Source organism: Halichoerus grypus, chromosome 2 (genome assembly GCF_964656455.1).
Source record: "Halichoerus grypus chromosome 2, mHalGry1.hap1.1, whole genome shotgun sequence".
Lineage (NCBI taxonomy): Eukaryota > Metazoa > Chordata > Mammalia > Carnivora > Phocidae > Halichoerus > Halichoerus grypus.
Window position 1 is genome coordinate 159047381 of NC_135713.1, and position 22353 is coordinate 159069733.

General features: G+C 46.5%; 1 protein-coding gene across 1 annotated transcript; it reads right to left on the minus strand.

The window, feature by feature from the left end:
- Positions 1 to 20088: 20088 nt before the first annotated feature.
- Positions 20089 to 22256, minus strand: UBB (ubiquitin B). The gene is made up of 2 exons (XM_036094628.2): positions 22098 to 22256; positions 20089 to 21177 (listed from the first exon to the last, which is right to left on the minus strand). The coding sequence occupies exon 2, from the start codon at positions 21169 to 21171 to the stop codon at positions 20254 to 20256; it is 918 nt and encodes a 305-aa protein (XP_035950521.1). The 5' UTR covers positions 21172 to 21177; positions 22098 to 22256; the 3' UTR covers positions 20089 to 20253.
- Positions 22257 to 22353: the final 97 nt, after the last annotated feature.

A 22353-nucleotide genomic window follows, 5' to 3' on the forward strand; every position in this document is an offset into this window, starting at 1 on the left:
CCTCGCCCCAAACCTACCAAATTATCTCTTTCTCCGTCTGGTCGAAACAACTATCTTCTCTCCCCTGGGAGACTGCAGCCACCCGCAAACTGGTCTCCCGGCTTCACACCAACCCCACCCTCACCCTCATAATCCATTCTCTGTACAGCAACTGGAAGGATCTTTCAAAAGTGAAAACCAGATCACCCCACTCCCCCGCTTAACCCCACATCCCACCCCAACCGATCGCTTCCCTTGGGGCTTCGCATAAAATGCAAACTCCATGCCATCTCCCTGTGCAGTGCAGATGCCTTTCTCCACCTTCATCTCTCAATACAACACTGTCTTGCTGGTTACACTCTAGACCTGCGCTGTCCAATCTGGTAGTCACTAACCACAGTGGCCATTTAAATGTAAATCAATTACAATAAAGTAAAATCAAACGTTCAGTTCTAACAGTCACAGTAGCCACATTTCAAATGCTCAATAGTCACATGTGGTTCGTGGCTACCATACTGGACCGCACAGATACGGGACTTCTCCATCACTGCAGAGAATTCCATGGGACAGCATGGCTCTAGACACTGGAACACATTTCAATGTCTTCTGTTGCCTCCAAGCCTTGCACAGTTGGTCCACCTGCCAGGAACAACCCTCCACACCACCACCACCCCGCCCCCCCCACACAAACACTGCCCTTGCTTTAGCCAACTCCTACTCATCTGTTGTCTCTCCATTTAAACATCAATTCCTGGGGCGCCTGGGTGGCTCAGTTGGTTAAGCGACTGCCTTCGGTTCAGGTCATGATCCTGGGGTCCTGGGATCGAACCCCGCATCGGGTTCCCTGCTCAGCGGGAAGCCTGCTTCTCCCTCTGCCACTCCCCCTACTTGTGTTCCCCCTCACACTGTCTCTCTCTCTCTGTCAATTAAATAAATAAATAAAATCTTTAAAAAAAATAAACATCAATTCCTCTGGGTGGCCTTTCCTAGACTCTGGACTGGGTTGGGGGTCCCCACTATGTATTCCCATGACACTTTGTGCTTCTCTGATCATAACTCACTATCCATTATTGTTAACATTTATTTGTCTGGCTTCACCTTCAACAACAAATGCCTACCAAGCGTTCAGCATGGGCCAGACGCTGTGCCTAGTGCTTTACATGCAACTCTTAGAACAACCTTATTTCACAGACTGGCAAACTGAGGCTGGGCGAGGTTAGGCACCTTGTCCAAAGACACATGGCTGGAGGGGTGACAAAGCAAGGATTGAAATCCAGGGCCACACGCTTATGCACCAAGCTCTACTAGGGGCAAGGTTTTGCCTTTTTTTTTTTGCCATATCCTCAGGACCCAGCAGCCTGCTTATGCTCAAGAAGCCTCCCCCCCCCCACCCAAGAAGGCTTTGAATGATTGGGTGGCTAATAATAATGCAGAGGACATTAACATAACAATAAAAAATTTAAAAATAATAATAATAATAATGCAGAGGACATTACTGTGTTGTTGGGGAAAAATTGAAGAGTACGTGGACACCCTCACATCCTTTGGAGGCATCACCACATCAGGTGACAATGACAACTGGGCAGAAAACCTCAATTGCAAACGCAGTTTATAAAAAGTTCTCAGATCATCAGCCATCAGGGAAAGGCAAATAAAAACCACAATGAGATACCACTTCATACCCACTGGGATGGCTCTCATCGAAAAGACAGATAATAACAAGTATTGGTAAGCATATGGAGAAATTGGAACGCTCACACACTGCTGATGGATCATAAAATGGTGCGGCCACTTTGGAAAACAGTCTAGCTGTTCCTCAAAAAATTAAACACATAGGGCGCCTGGCTGGCTCGGTTAGAAGAGCGTGTGACTCCTAATCTCCGGGTTCTGAGTTCGAGCCCCACGTTGGGTGTAGAGATTATGTATAAATAAATAAATAAATATGTAGTTACCATATGACCCAGCTATCCCACTTATTTCCAAAGGAATGTAAATGTATGTCCACACAAACACTTGTACACAAATGTTTACAGCAGTGTTTATTCATAATGGCCAAGTGGAAACAACCCAAACATCCATCAACTGATGAATGGATAAATAAAATGTGGTCTTTCCATACAATGGCATGTCATTCAGCCATAAAAAGGAATGAAGTAGTTTCCCATGCTACAACATGGATACACCTTGAAAAAATTAGGCTAAGTGAAAGATGCCAGTCACAAAAGATCTCATATTGCATGATTCCATTTATGTGAAATGTCTAGAAGAGGGAAATCTATGGAGACAGGAGATAGATTAGTGGTTGCTGAGGGCAACAGAGCTTGGGGGGATATGGGGAGCTAAAATGTACAGGACTTCTCTGGGGGGGAATGAAAATGTCCTAAATTTGACTGTGATGACAGTTGCACAATTCTGTAAATATCCTGAAGACCATTGAATTGTACACTTTAAATCGGTGAACTATACATAAATTCTACCTTTAAAAAAAAAAAAGAAGTCCTCTGAGCAGGAAAGAATGCCTGTGTTTTTAGCAGAAAATGAATCAGGCAGAGAAGCAAGTCTTCCTCAATTCCAAGGTCACTGGACTTCTACTTCAAGAAACTTCCCCCAGGGGCGCCTGGGTGGCTCAGTCGTTAAGCGTCTGCCTTCGGCTCAGGTCATGGTTCCCGACTCCTGGGATCGAGCCCCGCATCGAGCCCCTGCTTCACGGGAAGCCTGCTTCTCCCTCTCCCACTCCCCCTGCTTGTGTTCCCTCTTGTGCTGTGTCTCTCTCTGTCAAATAAATAAAATCTTTAAAAAAAAAAAAAATAGAAACGTCCCCCAGTCCAGTCTCCATGTAAGGAAAATCTCTAAGCCGCCTTTACGCCTATTTGTTTCACTTCACACTTAGCAACTTTTATAAAGGCATGTTTCTTTTATTTGAATTTATAATCGATTTTAACAAAAACAAGAGAAAGGTCACAAAAGTGTGTAGCAGAGGTATCCTTCGGAGGAAGGAATTAAGTAAGAATCAAGGATGGGGGACACCTGGCTGGCTCAGTCGGTCGAGCATGTGACTCTTGATCTCAGGATCCTGGGTTCAAGCCCCAGTTTGGGTGTAAAGCTTACTTAAAAATAAAAAAAAAGGATCAAGGATGGAAAGACAACTTCCTTTTCAATGTGTATCCTTTATACTACTTGATTTTTTTTTTTTTTACCATTGGCTTAAAAAAAAAAAAAAAAACAAATATGGAGGCGCCTGGGTGGCTCAGTTAGTTGAGCGACTGCGTTTGGCTCAGGTCATGATCCTGGAGTCCCAGGATTGAGTCCCGCGTCGGGGCTCCCTGCTCAGCAGGGAGTCTGCTTCTCCCTCTGACCCTCCCCCCTCTCATGTGCTCTCTCTCTCTCTCTCAAATAAATAAACAAATAAAATCTTTAAAAATAAAAAATAAAACAAATACGGAATCTCTTGTAGAGTTAAAAAAGAATCCAACTCATATGTGCAAGATATGGCCAAACTGTGCATAATTAATGTAAATTCTAAAGAGAGGTGGGTGAGAGGGGTTCAGAGTCTGGAAGGTGAGAACTGTTCTGGCCTTAGAGGGAAGGAAGGGTAGGACTTGGGGGGAGCAAGGTGGACAAGCCAGGGCCTGTGCCTAAAGCTTTTGCTTCTCCTTGTGCCAACCCCAAAACTTGGTCCAGAGCCTGGGCTGGGCGATGTTTACTGGCCAGACAGATGCGGCCTCCCTGACTCCGCCCCCGCGCCTCCCCTCCACCACCCCGGGACTCCGCCCCCACCGGGCCTCAGCCACGCCCCCGCGACGATTCCGGGTGCCTCCCGGGCCCAGGCGCGGCCCCACCCCCTTTCCCTCAGTGAGCACGCGCCCCCGCCCCGGACACGCCCCCCTGGGGGCCGTCGGAGCCGCGGGCCTGCAGCCGGAGCTAGGTCTCCCCAGTACCGCGTGGGGGCGCTGCGGAGCTTCCCCTTGCAAGCGGGCGGCGCGCTCCTCAAGCCCTACTCTCTTCCCCAAATCACAGAGCACGACAGTGAGGGTGTCAGGGACTCTGGCCCCTGCTTCCGCGAGGGAGCGGGTTCGTCCGAGAGGGTTGCACCCTAGAGATGGGAACACGAGTAGCTTGGAGGGCGCTGCCTCAAAGCTGGAAGCCTGCACTCGAGCCATGAGCCAGGCGCTTTACGGGCATTTTCTTTCTTTTTTCTTTTTTTCCCCCCAAGATTTTATTTTTCAGTAATCTTCTACACCCAACATGGGGCTGGAACTCACAAGCCCGAGATCAAGAGTCCCACAGTCCACAGACTGAGCCAGCCAGGTGCCCCTGGGCATTTTCTTCCATAATCCTTATGTTCACCCTGGAAAATAGATCTGTTGATAGTTCCATTTGAGAGAGGGGGAGACAGAGTCAGAGATGAAGTAACTCCCTTGCTCAAGTCTACAGCACAGTTCGCAAGTGGTGGGTGGGATTTGCACCCAGACCGTCTGATCTCCCTTTGCCTTCCCATCTCTTTTCTTTTTTTTCTTTTAAAAAGTCGGCTTTATTGTGGTATAATTTACACGCATTAAAATAATTTACTTCGTAATTAAAAAAAATTACACCCTTTTTAAGCGGACAGTTTAAAGAATTTTGACAAAAGTGTGTAATCGTATGGCAACCACAGGTATCAAGATATAGAGCATTTTCATCACTCCAAAATGGGTTCTGGTGCCCCTTTTGCCCTCCCTTCCCCCACCGCTATGCTCTGATAAGCACTGATTTGATTTTTTTGTCCCTGCAGCTTTGGCATTTCCAGAATGTGAGGTGAATGGAATTGCACTGCACATATCCCTGTGTGCCTGGCTTCCTGTTCCTGCCTCAGTGTCTGACCCCCTTCCAGAACCCTAGACTTTGCTTCCTGGACCTAGTGTAGGCCTAGAACAGGCAGGACCGGTTTTTGAAGGTGTCTTAGTCCCTTCGGGCTGCTGTAACAAAAAAATACCACAGACTGGCTGGCTTATAAACAACAGCAATTTATTTATCCTAGTTCTGGGGTCAGGGAAATCCAGGTCAAGGCCCCAGCATGGTTGCCTACTGCTCAGGGCCCTTATCCTGGTTCACAGCCAGCATCTTCTCCCTGTGTCCTCACCAGATTGAAGAGGCAAGGGAATCTCATCTCTCTGGGTCTCTTTTATTAGGACACCAATGTCACTCATGAGGGCTCCACCCTCATGATCTAAGCACCTCCCAAAGGCCCCACCTCCTAATACCACCACATTGGGCATTAGGAATTTGGGCGGGCGGGGCGGAACACAAACGTTCTGACCATAGCAAAGGGGATAACAGGTTGACTAAAGAACCAAGGGCAGGAGTTCAGAACAAGAGGTTAGGATTTGAGTGTTAGACCCTCCCTCTGAGACCTAGGGTCCCCAGGGGCTGCCTCCTTGCTACAAAAGCCAATTTCTCTCCCTCTCTTTTTTTTTTAGAATGGGGGGAAGGGAGGAAAGAGAATCCCAAGCAGCCTCCATGCCCAGCATGGAGCCCAACCCGGGGCTCAAGCTCAAAACCCCGAGATCATGACCTGAGTCGAAATCAAGAGTCTGATGCTTAACCTCTTGAGCCACCCAGGCGCCCCTGCAAAATCCTATCTCAGAGGAGAAAAGTTGTCCAGACCTGGGTGCCCAGGCCACACATTGCCAGAACGTAACACTTTGGGGTCCAGAGAGTTAGCGGATGGGTAAACATGCTTCAGAGTTTCTTTGTTTCTTTGCGTTGTCTCCTTTTGTCCCTGTTTGTTTTTGTAGGTGTCTGCCTTTCATGGTAGAAGCTTTCCTCAAATGTCTGGTACCAGAAAGCCAGGTGCATGGCTGGGGCTTCACCGAGCTCCCCTCAAGGGTGAGGTTGCGGTTCCCCAAGTGTCCTATGCTGATGTCCACTTCATTCTTCCCGGTAGGCAGGCTCTCCTTTGTGCTTGGGTCCCCAGGGCACCAAGGTCTCAGCTTCTCTACTGAGTTATGAGTCATGATCAGCTGTTCATGGTGCAAACACTGGGGGCCGTGTCTCTGCTTGGTCTCCTCTTTCACCCTCTTTGTCCTTGTGGGTTCACAACGTTTTTATTCTTTTGTGATCCTTTTAGAGGAGTTTGGGGAGGAAAGCATTTTAAAGCTGGAAGCCCAGGGGCGCCTGGGTGGCTCAGTCGTTAAGCGTCTGCCTTCGGCTCAGGTCATGATCCCAGGGTCCTGGGATTGAGCCCCGCATCGGGCTCCCTGCTCCGCGGGAAGCCTGCTTCTCCCTCTCCCACTCCCCCTGCTTGTATTCCCTCTCTCACTGTCTCTCTCTCTCTGTCAAATAAATAAAATCTTAAAAAAAAAAACAGAACAAAACTGGAAGCCCAACCATAACTGTGACATTTTATTTCTTTTTTAAAGAGGGTCTGGAATCTTCCTCCCCTACCCCCAAAGAGTGAAGAAATTGAAGTTGAGCCAACGTGCAGACCACCCTTGGGAGGTGTTTCATTATATAGGGAAGCAGGGAGGTGGGACACTAACAAGAAAGAGATGTGGGGTCAAGGTGGGGGAGGGCTTTGTGAAAAGAAAAGAAAAGAGAGTCAATCACCTCTTAGAAAAATGGAATAGAAGTGTAAGGCAGTGTTTTGTGGTTTTGAGTTGTGTGATTATGAATTTAAAATGAAACGGGTCAACTTTGTTGTGTGTTTTTTTATGCTGGCAGTTGAGTCCACGCAGGGAAAAGGCAGGTATGGGACTCATCCATACTTGGGTTTTTGCTCTGTGACTAGGAAAGAGGAGGAAGTGTATTTCCAAGGGAGGGATTGTACTGACGATTCAGACCATCTCTTCCCTGTCCACACAGAGGTGCCATTTCAGATGCTAGGGATGATCAGCAGCTCCCAGGGCCCTGTATACGCCAAGATTAGAGCGGTTCCCAGCCTCTACTTTAACCCCCACACCCCACACCCCCCACACCCTGCCCCAGGTACCATTTGACAGCTGGTACACAGAGCTCCCTGAGCCTGAGAAATGCAGGAAAATCTCAGAGAGAGGAAAAGATAAAAGGTGCTTTCCAAAGGCTGACGTGGGAGTCATTTACCTTGAACTGAAACAGTTGACCTTGCCAGATTTTTTATTTTTTTAAGATTTTATTTATTTATCAGAGAGAGAGAGTACAAGTAGGGGGAACGGCAGACAGAGGGAGAAGCAGAAACCCTCGTTTAGCAAGGAGCCCGATGCGGGACTCGATCCCAGGACCCTGAGATCGTGACCTCAGCCGAAGGCAGATGCTTTACTGACTGAGCCACCCAGGTGCCCCGGCCTTGCTGGATTAAAGGTGCTCTCCTACCAGGGGAGGGGTAAGTGGGGGTGTGCTGGGGCTGTGAATTCATTTCGTTGTTTTTTTTTTTAGATGGATATTTGTTTTATTTTTATTTATTTTTTGAATTCATTTCTGTACCACTAACCTATAGATGTACAAAGGCCCTTCCTTGGTATCTACTCAGCTCTGAACCCACATGTATGAAAGTTATTTTAATTCTGGCTTTAATTACTGGTTTTATGGATGTATTTCCTCTTTTTCTTTGATCTTAGCTATTTTGTTTTTAAAGATTTTATTTATTTATTCATGAGAGACAGAGAGAGAGAGGCAGAGGGAGAAGCAGGCTCCCAAGGAGCAGGGAGCCCGATGCGGGACTCGATCCCAGGACCCTGGGATCATGACCTGAGCCGAAGGCAGACGCTTAACTATCTGAGCCACCCAGGCGCCCGATCTTAGCTATTTCTTTTAAAAGATTTTATTTATTTGAGAGAGAGCAAGAGAGCACAAGCAGGGGGGAGGGGCAGAGGCCGAGGGAGAAGCAGGCTTCCCGCTGAGCAGGGAGACCGATGTGGGGCTCGATCCCAGGACCCTGAGATCATGACCTGAGCCCAGGTGCCCCAACTGTGCTCATTCTGCTGTTTAGTCAACAGAATATTTGAATATTGTTCTTTAGTCAACAATTATATATTCAACCTAGTATTTCGGATTGGTTCTTTTTGATGTTTTTGTGTTCTTGTGTTACAGTTCCAATATCTTCCTTTATCTTTTCACATGTTTATTGGTCTAAAATTCTTATTCTGGGGCACCTGGGCAGCTCAGATAGTTAAGCAATCTGCCTTCGGCTCGAGTCATGATCCCAGGGTCCTGGGATCGAGTCCCACATCGGGCTCCCTGCTCGGCGGGAAGCCTGCTTCTCCCTCTCCCACTCCCCCTGCTTGTGTTCCCTTTCTCACTGTGTCTCTCTCTGTCAAATAAATAAATAAAATCTTAAAAAAAAAAAAAAAAGTGAAGGATTGAGAGTAGAGGAGACACCCCCCTTCTATAGGCCCTGGGAATATCCTGTATGCGGAGTAGATAATCCCCAGAGAAAAACAGCCAGGCACTTCTCGCCCCATGAAACAACTTTCAGGACACATTTTCACACTTTGCTCTCCGGTGAGAAGCAGCGTTAGGACTCACCCCTAAAATGTCATTCCCTGGATGTTTGGAGTGGGGGATGAGTAGGCAACCACCGGAAGTCAGTCCGTCGCACCTGTTTTTCTCAGTGTCTCCCAAACACTGAGGTCTGGGCTGCCCTAATTTGACTCCAGGCACACCTGAAGCAGAGCTCTGAGTCACTTCGGAGGCGGAGGCAGGGACTGTGGGTCCCAAGGCAGTGGTGGGGGAGAAGCAAGAGCAGAACTCCACTCCTTCATTTTGTGTTTCCAGTCCCAAACAGCTCTTCCCTCCCCAGGACCCCAAGAGATTTTTCACACCTTTCACTCTCTTGGGGAGAAGCCGGCAGCTGTGTTTGCCCCGACCCCGCATCGTATTCAGCATCCCAAATTACAAGTGTCTGTTTACTTGCCTGTTTCCACTCAGTGACTGAACGTATTTGTCTGAGTAGCCCAAGCACTTGGCACATGGTAAGAAAGACCAATTTTCTTTCTTTTTTTTTTTTAAGATTTTATTTATTTGAAAGAGAGAGAGGGAGAGGGAGAAGCAGACTCCCCTTTGAGCAAGGAGCCCGACATGGGACTCGATCCCATGATGCTGGGATCATGACCTGAGCCCAAGGCAGATGCTTAACTGACTGAGCCACCCAGGCGTCCCTATTTCTATAAATATGAGGCTTTAGAGTAAGTCTTAGAACAACAGTCTCGGGCGCCTGGGTGGCTCAGTCGTTAAGCGTCTGCCTTCGGCTCAGGTCATGATCCCAGGGTCCTGGGATCAAGTCCCACATCGGGCTCCCTGCTTGGCGGGAAGCCTGCTTCTTCCTCTCCCACTCCCCCTGCTTGTGTTCCTGCTCTCGCTATCTCTCTCTCTGTCAAATAAATAAATAAAATCTTTAAAAAAAAATTAAAAAAAATAAAAAGTTAAAAAAAGAACAACAGTCTCATTTCCTCAGATGTTTTTGGGCCCAGATTCACACGGAGCTGTTTGGCCCCACCTTTCCAGAATGGAAAGCATGATAGTTATCTGTTTCCGGGCATCCCCAAATCATGCGCCACGGAAAGTTTGTGTCTCTACCTCCTCCCCTTACATTCTGTGGTTTGGGGCCACCCGAGAGAGCCCGCTCTCTCAGATGTCCTATTTACTTTGTGGTATGTCTTTAAGCACAAGCCCTTAATTTCATGAAAATTTTCTATGTTAAAAAAAAATTTCTATGTAGGAAGACCTCTTTGAGGCCATGCTTGCCCGAACCAGCGGACGGAGCTTGGAGTCTCGCTGTGCTGTTCTGGCCCGAAATACAAGTGGGGAGGACAGAGTCGAAAGCAAAGCGAGTGAATCATTTTTGGCAGCTGCAGTCGGTCTGCAGTCCCGCAGCCCCTTAGAGGAAATCATCAGCACATTACCAGAAGCCAGAGCAGCCTCAATTTGCGTTAAAGAGTAGACAGCAGACGTGTTAGCAGCTCCAGGAAGGCTGAGGCCCAGACACACTGCGGTGCACACCCTGCAGAATCTTCCAGCCCCCACTTGTGCCCCTTCAACCTCTGGCTTCTGATCTCTGGAGGTCTCTGTTTTTCCAAGCTCCTCTAGTCATGCCCTTGGATGGCTCCGTGTCCCCTCCCTTCTCAAGGTCATGGCTGGTGCAGGGACTGGAGCCATATTGTTCCAGTAAACCTTGCCAAGCCGCTTCCAGGAAAAGCTCAGGGGAGGCGGGAGAGGGGTAGGTTTACCTAAAAGGCCACGAGAGCTTCTGAATTAAAGCATGGGCTGCTAAAGAGATCAGGCTACCTCAGCTTCGAAAGGAACTTACGTTCAGGTCTGATGCTGGGAAAAGCCACTTTCACGGGCGTGGGAGGTGCTGAGGGGCTGCTTCCCAGGAAGTTGAGGGGAACCCGGAGGTGTTGGAGGCTGCCAGCTAATCTGCAAGATGAGAGGTGGTGAACTTGGTCTGCTGGGCATGGTGGGGAGATGGCTGGCGTTCTCCTTCTCCTCCCCAGGGATTTACACATTCCATTTGCTGAATGCTTCGGTCAGTTTCTTCCGCTCTGAGCAGAGCCACTTGGTCGCAGAGCTTACCCACACCCACCCTCTTCCAGCAGGAAGTTCACATCCATCCCTACAGCAGGCTGATGCATGCCTGGCTCTGCTAAGCTTGCCTTTTCTTCAGGCTCCTTTGGAAGCCACCTCTTGACATGGAGCCTAGATCCTTGTTCTAGTGCCAGGAGCAGGAGGGAAGGGTGCAGCTCTGGGACCGCTCAAGGAGCTGCTAAATAACACCTGATTATACAAATAATCCATTGGTGTGCACGGAAAACCATGTGGAAAGGTGGGATTGTGTGTTTTGGATGCTGGCAAATGGCCTTAAATGCCTCATAATTATGGGGAAATTCCTGAAATTCTAAAATGCAAACCACTAAACAAAATTGCAATATATGCAGCAAAGATTAAATATTGTTAACATGCAATGAGCTCTTGGGGCGCCTGGGTGGCTCAGTCATTGAGCATCTGCCTTTGGCTTGGGTTGTGGTCCCAGGGTCCTGGGATCGAGCCCCGCATCGGGCTCCCTGCTCAGCAGGAGGCCTGCTTCTCCCTCTCCCACTCCCCCTGCTTGTGTTCCCTCTCTCACTGTGTCTCTCTCTGTCAAATAAATACAGTCTTTAAAACAAACAAACAAACATACAATGAGCTCTTACAAACCAATAAGACAGCAGAACAAAAATTTTTTTAATTGAGGATATGAGGGGCGCCTGGGTGGCTCAGTCAGTTGAGTGTCCGACTCTTCATTTTGGCTCAGGTCATGATCTCGGGGTCGTGGGATCGACCCCTGCATTGGGCTCCTCACTCAGCAGGGAGTCTGCTGGAGATTTTCTCTCTCCTTCCCCCTTTGACTCTTCCCCCCACCCCCTCCAGCTCTCTCTCTAAAATAAATAAATAAATAAAATAAATCTTTTTTAAAAATTGAGGATATGAACAGAGAGTTCACAGAAGGAAAAAAAAAGGTGCTAAATCTTACTCATGAAATAAATGTGAATTTATTTATTTGAATAGATAATATCTGCCCATGGTGAAAATTTAAGCAGTTCAAAAGATATTACACAGTGAAAAGGATGTATCCCTTCTCAATTCCCTTCCGGGCTCAATCTCCAGACCCTGAGATAATGACCTGAGCCAGAAATCAAGAGTCCAACGCTTAGCTGACTGAGCCACCCAGGCGCCCCTAGCTATGAACATTTTAAAAGCACATACGCTTTAAATGCAATTCCACTTCTAGGAATCTAATTGATATTCTCACAAATGTAGACAAAAAAGCATGAACACAGATGGTCCCTGCTGTATTGTTAATAATAGCAATACACTAAAAACAAACTAGGGGTGCCTGGGTGGCTCAGTCGTTAAGCGTCTGCCTTCGGCTCAGGTCATGGTCCCGGGGTCCTAGGATGGAGTCCCGCATTGGGCTCCCTGTCCCCACTCCCCCTGCTCGTGTTCTCCCTCTCGCTGTGTCTGCCTCTGTCAAATAAATAAAAAATCTTAAAAAAAAAAAACACAAAAACTAAATGTGAATAGAAGTGAGTAAATGTGTTCCCACTTATCTGAACAAGGGGATTTAAAAAAAATTTTGTTAGTAACATATAATGTATTATTTGTTTCAGGGGCACAGGTCTGTGATTCATCAGTCTTACACGATTCACAGCGCTCACCATAGCACATACCCTCCCCACTGTCCATCACCCAGTCCCCCAACCCTCCTGCCCCCCTCCACTCCAGCAACCCTCAGTTTGTTTCCTGAGATTAAGAGTCTCTTACGGTGGGGACTTTTATACTTTAATGATTCTGTATACACATAATATAATTCTAGAAGGATACATAAGAAATTGCCCGGAATTGGGCTTACCCTCAGCACGGAGTCTGCTTGAGATTCTCTCTCTCCCTCTCCCTCTGCTCCTCCCCCCACCGCTGGAGCTCAATCTTTCTCTAAAAAAAAATCTGTTGGGCGCCTGGGTGGCTCAGTTGGTTAAGCGACTGCCTTCGGCTCAGGTCATGGTCCCGGAGTCCTGGGATCGAGTCCCACATCGGGCTCCCGGCTGAGCGGGGAGCCTGCTTCTCCCTCTGACCCTCTCCCCTCTCATGCTGTTTCTCTCTCTCTTTCTCTCAAATAAATAAATAAATAAAATCTTTTAAGAAATAAATAAAAAATAAAAAAATAAAAAAATCTGTTATCAATAGTTACTTCTAGTTGGTGGGAATTCAGGTAATTCAAGTCATTTTACTCTCTTCTTTTTGCCATTCTAGATTATCTATTTTTTTTTTTTTTTATGATGAACATGTGTTGTTCCCTTAATAAGATAACAAATGTGGGTGCCTGGGTGGCTCAGTTGGTTAAGCGACTGCCTTCGGCTCAGGTCATGATTCCAGAGTCCTGGGATCGAGTCCCACATCGGGCTCCTGGCTCAGCAGGGAGCATGCTTCTCCCTCTGACCCTCTCCCCACCTCATGCTGTTTCTCTCTCTCTCAAATAAATAAATAAATAAAATCTTAAAAAAAAATAAGATAACAAATGTGAATCAGGCTGTTTCCATTTTGAAAAAAAAAGTAAAAATTCAAACCCAAAACATCAATAAGGACAAGGCAACAAAGTCATGCTATTTTTTTTTTTTTTAAGATTTTATTTATTTATTTGAGAGAGAGAATGAGAGACAGACAGCATGAGAGGGAGGAGGGTCAGAGGGAGAAGCAGACTCCCTGCCGAGCAGGGAGCCCGATGCGGGACTCGATCCCGGGACTCCAGGATCATGACCTGAGCCGAAGGCAGTCGCTTAACCAACTGAGCCACCCAGGCGCCCCAGTCATGCTATTTTTAAAAAACATTTTATGCATTTACTTGAGAGAGAGAACACAAGCAGGGAGGAGAGGCAGAGGGAGAAGGAGAAGCAGGCTCCCCACTGAACCAGGAGCCCAATGTGGGACTTGATCCCAGGACCCTGGGATCATGACCTGAGCCGAAGGCAGATGCTTAACCGACTGAGCCACCCAGGTGCCCCAAAGTTATGCTATTTTGAAACATACTTATTTTAACTTATAAAGAAGCATGGGGCTATCCCATGAGGGATAGGAAACAATTGTAAGTGTTCAGTATACTTGGCAAAGTATACTTATATAACATAAAAAGCAAATGTCAGGTACGCCTGGGTGGCTCAGTCGGTTAAGCCACAGACTCCTGGTTTCGGCTCAGATCACGTGGGATCGAGCCCCAAGCTGGGCTCTGTGCTCAGCGTGGAGTCTACCATCCTTCTCCCTCTGCTCCTCCCTCTGCTCTCTCAAATAAATAAATAAATAAAATCTTTAAAAAAATGTGTATGTCAAAGTCACTATTGACATTGGCGGTATTAATCAGTAGATACTCAATGGCTCCAAAAAGTCTGTCACTGGTTTGTTGATTTCTGGGGGCCAAAATGCTATTATGATCTGGAAATCCTGAGTTTGGTAGTTTCCTCTTCCTGAAACACTCCTGCCCCAGAATGGTGAGAAGCATTATGTAATCCCCCCTTTTTTTTTTTTTAAGATTTTATTTATTCATTTGCAAGAGAGACAGAGAGAGAACAAGCAGTGGGAGAGGCAGAGGGAGAGGGAGAAGCAGACTCCCTGCTGAGCAAGGAGCCCGATGTGGGGCTCAATCCCAGGACCCTGGGATCATGACCTGAGCCGAAGGCAGACGCTTAACCATCTGAGCCACCCAGGCGCCCTGTAATCCCCTTTTCAAAAAAAAATGTGTGTCAGGGCGCCTGGGTGGCTCAGTCGTTAAGCGTCTGCCTTCGGCTCAGGTCATGATCTCAGGATCCTGGGATCGAGCCCCACATCGGGCTCCCTGCTCAGCGGGAAGCCTGCTTCTCCCTCTCCACTCCCCCCTGCTTATGTTCTTTTTTTTTTTTTAAAGATTTTATTTATTTATTTGACAGAGAGAGACACAGCGAGAGAGGGAACACAAGCAGGGAGAAGCAGGCTCCTGGCTGAGCAGGGAGCCCGATGCGGGGCTCGATCCCAGGACCCTGGGATCATGACCTGAACTGAAGGCAGACGCTTAACGACTGAGCCACCCAGGCGCCCCCCCCCTGCTTATGTTCTGTCTCTCGCTGTGTCTCTGTCAAATAAATAAAATCTTTTAAAAAAATAAAAAAAATGTGTGTCATAAATGGTTATTAAAAGCCTTACACATTCACTTATTTTTTTGGCCCAGAAGTCATAAAGAAAAAGATTGCCAGATTTGTTTTCTTTTTTTCTTTTTTTTAGATTTATTTATTTATTATTTTAGAGAGAGAGAAAGCACAGGGGGAGGGGCAAAGGAAGAAGGAGAGAGAGAATCTGGAGCAGATTCCCTGCTGAGAACAGAGCCTGAGGCAGGGCCCCATCCACAGGACCCTGAGATCATGACCTGAGCTAAAATCACAAGTGGGATGCTCAACCAACTGAGCCACCCAGGCACCCCACCAGATTCTTTTTCAAATTCAAAACTTCTGGGGGCACCTGGCTGGCTTGGTCAGTGGAGAATTCGACTCTTGATCTCAGGGTTCTGAGTTCAAACCCCATGTTGTGTGTAGAGATTTCTTAAAAAAAAAAAATGAAAGGTGAGGGGATGGGATAGACGGGTGAAGGATTTTAAGGAGGGTACTTTTTGTGATGAGCACTGGGTGTTGTATGTAAGTGATGAATCAATGAATTCTACTCTAGAAACCGATATTGCACTGTATGTTACCTGAGTAAAATTTAAATTAAAAAAAAAGCTTAAAAAATCCAAAACTTCTGTTTTTACAAAACACCATAAGGGTGAAATAATAGTATGAAAGACCCTGTTTATCACAATTATAATAGTTAGATTATTACTTTTTAAAATATCTAAAGAGGTCCTACAAATTAATGGTAAGAATGGGCAAAGATGTGAACAGGAAATTCACAGTAAAAATTAATGTCAAAAAAACATATAAAATGTGTCTACAGTAGTCTCCCCCTTATCTGTGGGGAATACATCCCAAGATCCCCAAGTGGATGTCCGAAACTGGAGGTAATACTGAACCCTACTTATACCATGTTTTTTCCTAAATGTATATACCTATGATAAAGTTTCATTTATAAATTAGGCACAGTAAGAGCTTAACAATAATAAAATAGGACAATTATAACAATATACTGTAATAAAAATTAGGTGAATGAGGGGTACCTGGGTGGCTCAGTTGGTTAAGCGTCTGCCTTCGACTCGGGTTATGATCCTGTGATCCTGGGATCGAGCCCCATGGCGGGCTCCCTGCTCAGCAGGGGGTCTGCTTCTCTCTCCCTCTGCGGCTTTCTCGCTCTTTCTCCATCTTAAATAAATAAATAAAATCTTTAAAAAAAAATTAATACTGGAATCAAGCACCATCAGCAGTGCTAGTCAGGGAGGCAGGGGAGAGGTCGTGGTTTGAACATTGTTTCTATTGGAAAACACTGGGTTAAACATCAAACCAGTTCTTCAAAACAAGACTTCTTAGAGCTTTTAACCCACTAGTGCACATTGTAAGTCTCCACGAGGGAGACAACAATCTCCCGAGCTCTTGTGACCACAGCATCCTTTTCACAGTGGTTGTGGTTTGGAGGACAAAGTTTGGGAAACACTAAAACCAGAATTTTCTGAAGGTAAAAATATTCCTTAAGGAGTCCTGGTAGGTGTTTGGTGGTCAGAAGAGTAGATGCTAGAATTATAGGGGTTGGGTGAGACCTACTGGCTGGAGAGTGAAATTTACCACTCAACTTCTGAGGGCCCCCCATGCCCCAAGATTAAAATACATTCCCCTTTACACTCCCGAAGCAGCCAATGTTAAACAGGAGTCCACCTTTCCGCATGTTTATGCACACATACACATTATTCTCTAGAGCATTTTTCACTTACTTGAATGTGATTCCATGTCAGTTCCTACCTCCTGCATTCTTTATTGCATTATTATAATGTAACCACTCTCCTTTCATGGGCAATTAGGTCATTTCCAATTTTGTTTGTGCAATAAATAGCATTATAAGCACTAGGCAAGTGTTTGCATTGTTTTAAGCACTTTAACATGTAATCCTAACTATTCTGAGATGGGTGTAATTAACACTATTTTTAGAGATGAGGATAGATTAGTTGCCCAAGGTTACAAGCCAGTAGGTGGTGGAGCGATTTGAACTCAAGTAGTCTTGTCTCCAGAGCCACAGTGGAATCAGTCCACTGTAACATCTTTATACACACCGAGGGCATATAATCTTTTAAATTATGCAAAATTCACTGTGCTGTTCTTTTATTTCATTTCACCAAGAACTGGCAAAAACTATCTTGGAGTGGAATCGGGATAGACTGGCACCTGCGACCTACTGCCTTCAGTATATGAAGCAAGTTTTTAGCACTTTTTATTTTAAATTTTAAGTAATCTCTACACCCAACATGAGGCTCAAACTTAAAACTCCCAAGATCAAGAGTCACATGCTCCACTGACTGAACCAGCCAGGGGCCCCTCTTTTAGCACATGTTTGCACACAGGTACGAGCACTCTTTCAGGAAGAATGTATTAACAGAAACCCTTCTTTTATTGGGAAACATTTCCTTAAAAGGCAGGTGGGGTACTTGCACCCACAGACTGTAGCAGAATATAGGTCTCTTCCTTCCCATGGACTTTTTGGCATCTAGACTAACACTGCAAGTGAGAACTGTATCTCTAGCAGTTAGATGAGGAACTAACTCTAGGTGGACAAAGAACATTAAGTTGAATAGGTGATAAAAATGAGTTGTCTTGGATTCAGATACATGAACAAATCTTTATCACCTCTCCCATCCCTTCCTAGAACATCCCAAAAGCAAAACTCCACTCCCAGTCACATTTCCCCCTGCATCGCTGGTACCTAACCGGTAGTCAAGAGAAGTGAACAGGAGCCACAAACTACAATTGGCCTCAATTTTGTTCAGTGTAGAGCAAGGTTTGAGGCCACGAGGGATAAACTCATTTCCCAAACTCAACTGATAGCAAGGTTGTTGAAGACCAACACAGAGAGCATTTCCCTTGGTCAAATTTCAAGTTGTGCGCAGCAAGCATTTGCTAAACCCATGAACTCGTAGGGAACCCCTATAGAAGAGATCCTGAGAAAATTAAACAATATAAGCTGAAATCTTTGAGATTCACAAGACTACATAGAGCTGCAAGCCTGTCAAGACAGCACAGATTTGGGAGAAATAATACAACTGTGCAATTCCTATTGCACAAACCACTAGATTTTTATTCAGTGAAATTTTTTTTTTTTTTTAAAGATTTGACAGAGAGCAGAGAGGGAACACAGCAAGGGGAAGTGGGAGAGGGAGAAGCAGGCTTCCCGCTGAGCAGGGAGCCCGATGCGGGGGCTCGATCCCAGGACCCTGGGACCATGACCTGAGCCGAAGGCAGACGCTTAACAACTGAGCCATCTAGGCGCCCCTCAGTAAAATTATTCTCGAGGTTTTCAAATCAAGGGTTTTATTAAGTGTAAAGCAAAGTGTGGGAAAGACCAAGACTGATCTTTGAAACCCAGCTTCACTTGTAGCAAGAGGCCTGTTCTTATTCTGCTGAATATTCAGCAAATAGCCTGCTTGAAAGCACTAGTTTGAGGACATGCTGAAAAGGAATCTAATAAAACATCGTGATCTTGAGGTATCTAACCCATAGTTGGCAGGACACTTGGATTTGAGTTCCTGGCTTAACTAGAGTTGGGCAAGTCAACTGTAAAACATCAGGAATGGAAAAGGACGTCACTTTCCAATAGTGAAATCCTTCCCATCTAGAAGTAAATGTTCCCTTGTATCTAAGGAAGGATTTTTCATCACCACCTCCAAAGGTTTAATATAGCTGTTTTTGCCCTTTCTGGCCCAAGCATTTTATTACCACTCTAAGGTGTTGAAATAGTCACTGAAACAGTCCATTAAATAGTATTCCCAGTGTCTAACTTAAAAAGAAACCCTGAGTTCAGTACTCCAACTTAGTATTTTACATTCAAGTTTAAGTGGATTTCTAGGGCAGAAATCAACTACCACTAGGGCAGAGTTCCCAAAATTATGCAGGAAGCCACAGTCATGTACACCTGGACTATCCACACATAATGTACAGCGGCTTCTTTATGACACACCTCTGGGTGATTTAAGATGTTCTTACTCCCATGGGTGCCTGGGTGGCTCAGTCAGTTAAGCATCTGCCTTTGGCTGGGGTCATGATCCCAGAGTCCTGGGATCAAGTCCCACATCAGGCTTCTGGCTTCTCCCTCTGCCTCTCTCCCTGCTATGCTGTCAAATCAATCTTAAAAGAAAAAAAAATGTTCTAACAGCATACTTGAAATCTCAAGTTTTTATTTTCCTACTAGGGTTAACTTGGGAAAACCCAAGAGGGCTTCCAACTTCTCCCCTTTACATTGCACTCACTGCAACTCCCAATTTTGTCCAAAGTTGAAAATCCCATTTGCTATTTACAGAAGTTACAGTACAGGAATTGTGAAAGGCAAAGAGGTAGAGAATTTAAGACATCGTTAATAAAGGGTACCCTCCCATCCAAGTGAATTCTTACTCCTTCAAACTTTAGTATTGGAAACATACACCTAGTATTTATTGGTACGGAAGTTTAAGAACGGCTTGCTGTCTGGCTCACACAAAAATAGATTATCAAGTCTCAGATATCTCGTGCTGTTTTATCATTCTCCTTAACAAAAATGTAAAGCTAAATCAGTAGGACCAATTGAAACCCAGCTTCACTTGTAGCAAGAGGCCTGTTCTTATTCTGCTGAATATTCAGCAAATAGCCTGCTTGAAAGCACTAGTTTGAGGACATGCTGAAAAGGAATCTAATAAAACATCGTGATCTTGAGGTATCTAACCCATAGTTGGCAGGACACTTGGATTTGAGTTCCTGGCTTAACTAGAGTTGGGCAAGTCAACTGTAAAACATCAGGAATGCCCCCCTGGGGGGGGGGCAGGGGAGAGAAGTACCTAGCATACTGTTTAGTGTAACGTGTAACTTGATCTCAACAGCCTTGAGTTCAAGCCCCATGTTGGGCAGAGCTTACTTTCAGGAACCACCTTCATTTGCTGCCTTAAGACCAAAGTCAGCAAGTTGCTTTGGATCAGGATACTCTCAAACCTTTGAGTTCCTTCAAACCTGTTGACTAGGACTCCACTTCATTCTTGGCTCAGGGTTCATGTACTGGAGAAAAAAATTTGGGTCTCACAACCCATGGTCAGAACTTGAGTGTAACACACTAGACAGCAAGATAGCACTCAACCAATAATCACAGCACTTGGCAGCACAAGCCAGCAGCCTCAACCAAAATTTCCTTTCTATGCTTACCTTAGTTTACCACTATTTGAGGGGAAGGTAGGGAAGTTTGCTTTCCCTCAGTTAGGCCTCCGTATTCAGTAACTTTTAATTGTGCAATACCTCTGAAATGGTTTCCCATTACATCAGAATCGTTAACTCATAAATGACCTTGAATGAAGGACAAATTTTCCAGAATTCGACATACCCTTTTCTTAACCAAAATGACTTATGTTGATGAAACTGACATTCTGAATGTTAAGTCCCTTCCCTGAACACAGGTTTTAACCAGTAAGAGTCCCCATGCCACTACATTAATTTCACGACAGACACCAAATATGCTACCATGCAACAAAACTTTTATTAACATTTTGAACAGCTATTGAGAAAACCAGTGATTCAGCGGTTACTGAAACTGGTAATTTCTAAACTTAAATTGGGGCAAATGGCTATAGTGCAGAGCAATGCCATCACTGGGCACTATGAATTCAAGACTGAAGAATTAACAGCCACCCCTCAGACGGAGAACCAGGTGGAGAGTTGACTCTTTCTGGATGTTGTAATCAGAAAGAGTGCGGCCGTCTTCCAGCTGCTTGCCTGCAAAGATGAGCCTCTGCTGGTCAGGGGGGATGCCCTCTTTATCTTGGATCTTGGCCTTCACGTTTTCGATGGTGTCACTGGGCTCCACCTCCAGGGTGATGGTCTTGCCGGTCAGGGTCTTCACGAAGATCTGCATGCCACCCCTCAGGCGCAGGACCAGGTGTAGGGTCGACTCTTTCTGGATGTTGTAATCAGAAAGAGTGCGGCCATCTTCCAGCTGCTTGCCTGCAAAGATGAGCCTCTGCTGGTCAGGGGGGATGCCCTCTTTATCTTGGATCTTGGCCTTCACGTTTTCGATGGTGTCACTGGGCTCCACCTCCAGGGTGATGGTCTTGCCGGTCAGGGTCTTCACGAAGATCTGCATGCCACCCCTCAGGCGCAGGACCAGGTGCAGGGTCGACTCTTTCTGGATGTTGTAATCAGAAAGAGTGCGGCCATCTTCCAGCTGCTTGCCTGCAAAGATGAGCCTCTGCTGGTCAGGGGGGATGCCCTCTTTATCTTGGATCTTGGCCTTCACATTTTCGATGGTGTCACTGGGCTCCACCTCCAGGGTGATGGTCTTGCCGGTCAGGGTCTTCACGAAGATCTGCATGCCACCCCTCAGGCGCAGGACCAGGTGCAGGGTCGACTCTTTCTGGATGTTGTAATCAGAAAGAGTGCGGCCATCTTCCAGCTGCTTGCCTGCAAAGATGAGCCTCTGCTGGTCAGGGGGGATGCCCTCTTTATCTTGGATCTTGGCCTTCACGTTTTCGATGGTGTCACTGGGCTCCACCTCCAGGGTGATGGTCTTGCCAGTCAGGGTCTTCACGAAGATCTGCATTTTGACCTAGATTTTAAAAAGACAACGTTAGTACACCATCTCAAGATCTTTATATTACCAGGGTACCTAGTGGCTCAGTGGGTTAAGCATCTGACTCTTGATGTCTGCTCAGGTCATGATCTCAGAGCCGAGGGATGGACGCCCCAAGTCAGGCTCTGCACGGAGCATGGAGCCTGCTTGGGATTCTCGCTCTCCCTCTCCCCCCCACTTCTAAAATAAATGAATCCTTAAAAAAATACCTACAGATATAACCAATTCTCCAAAGCTAACAATTTCATCTTCCAAGTGCTTTAACCACATTAACGTCGCTCACACCCCCCCTTCTTAAATTAGACGCTCAATACAATTTTTAGTCAAGGCTTCAACTTAAAAACGGGGAGGCCAAAAAAGAGGAGAAAACCCCAAAGGTTAATATCCAGAGCCCTAACTACTCTAGACCCTTCGCTAAATCGTCTTCCCCCACACCCCCCGGAATCTTCCCAAAACCTGAGGAAGATACGTAAGATTAAGGGAAAAAAAAAAAAAAAAAAAAAGCCCACGAAACTCCGTGATGAAAATTGCCGTTTGAACAAAAATGAGGTGGGACCCTCTCACCGCGTTGGGATTCAAAAATCCCCACAGTTTTAGGAACCCCACTAGACTACCTCCTTTCCGCCTTCCCCCGCTGAGGCAGATGCGATGGAATCTCCATTGGTTAAGCGTCGGTTAGTGTCTGTCGGCGCGCGCGCCAACCGCCCCCGCTCCCTCCACGTAAACAAGGCCCACTCTTCCGGAAAGGCCCGGCGCCGCAGCGCAGCGTCACCTCGCCCTCCCCTCCCCCAACCCCTTTCCCTCAGGCGCCCCTGCCGACCCCCGAATCCGCCAGCCTGGGCTCACTTAGAGCCCCTCTCCACTCCTCCTCGGTCTCGAAAGCTGCCAGCCAGTACCTGTTAGCGAATGCAAGGACACCGGACGCAATCACGTCGAGTCACCCAGACGCCAAGACACCGACACCCGACAATGCCAGCCGCTTCTAAACGCTCGCGGCTCCGCGGAGCTGAAATTTATGCGGCGTCTGTTGCGTTACTCATCACTGCCTACGTAGCCGCCGTGTCCGTACGCTGCTGAAAGTAGTTCCCTCGGCCCCACCTCCCGCGGCCCAGTTAGGCCCTGCCACTGAGCCCCAAGTTCCTCAGAGCCGAA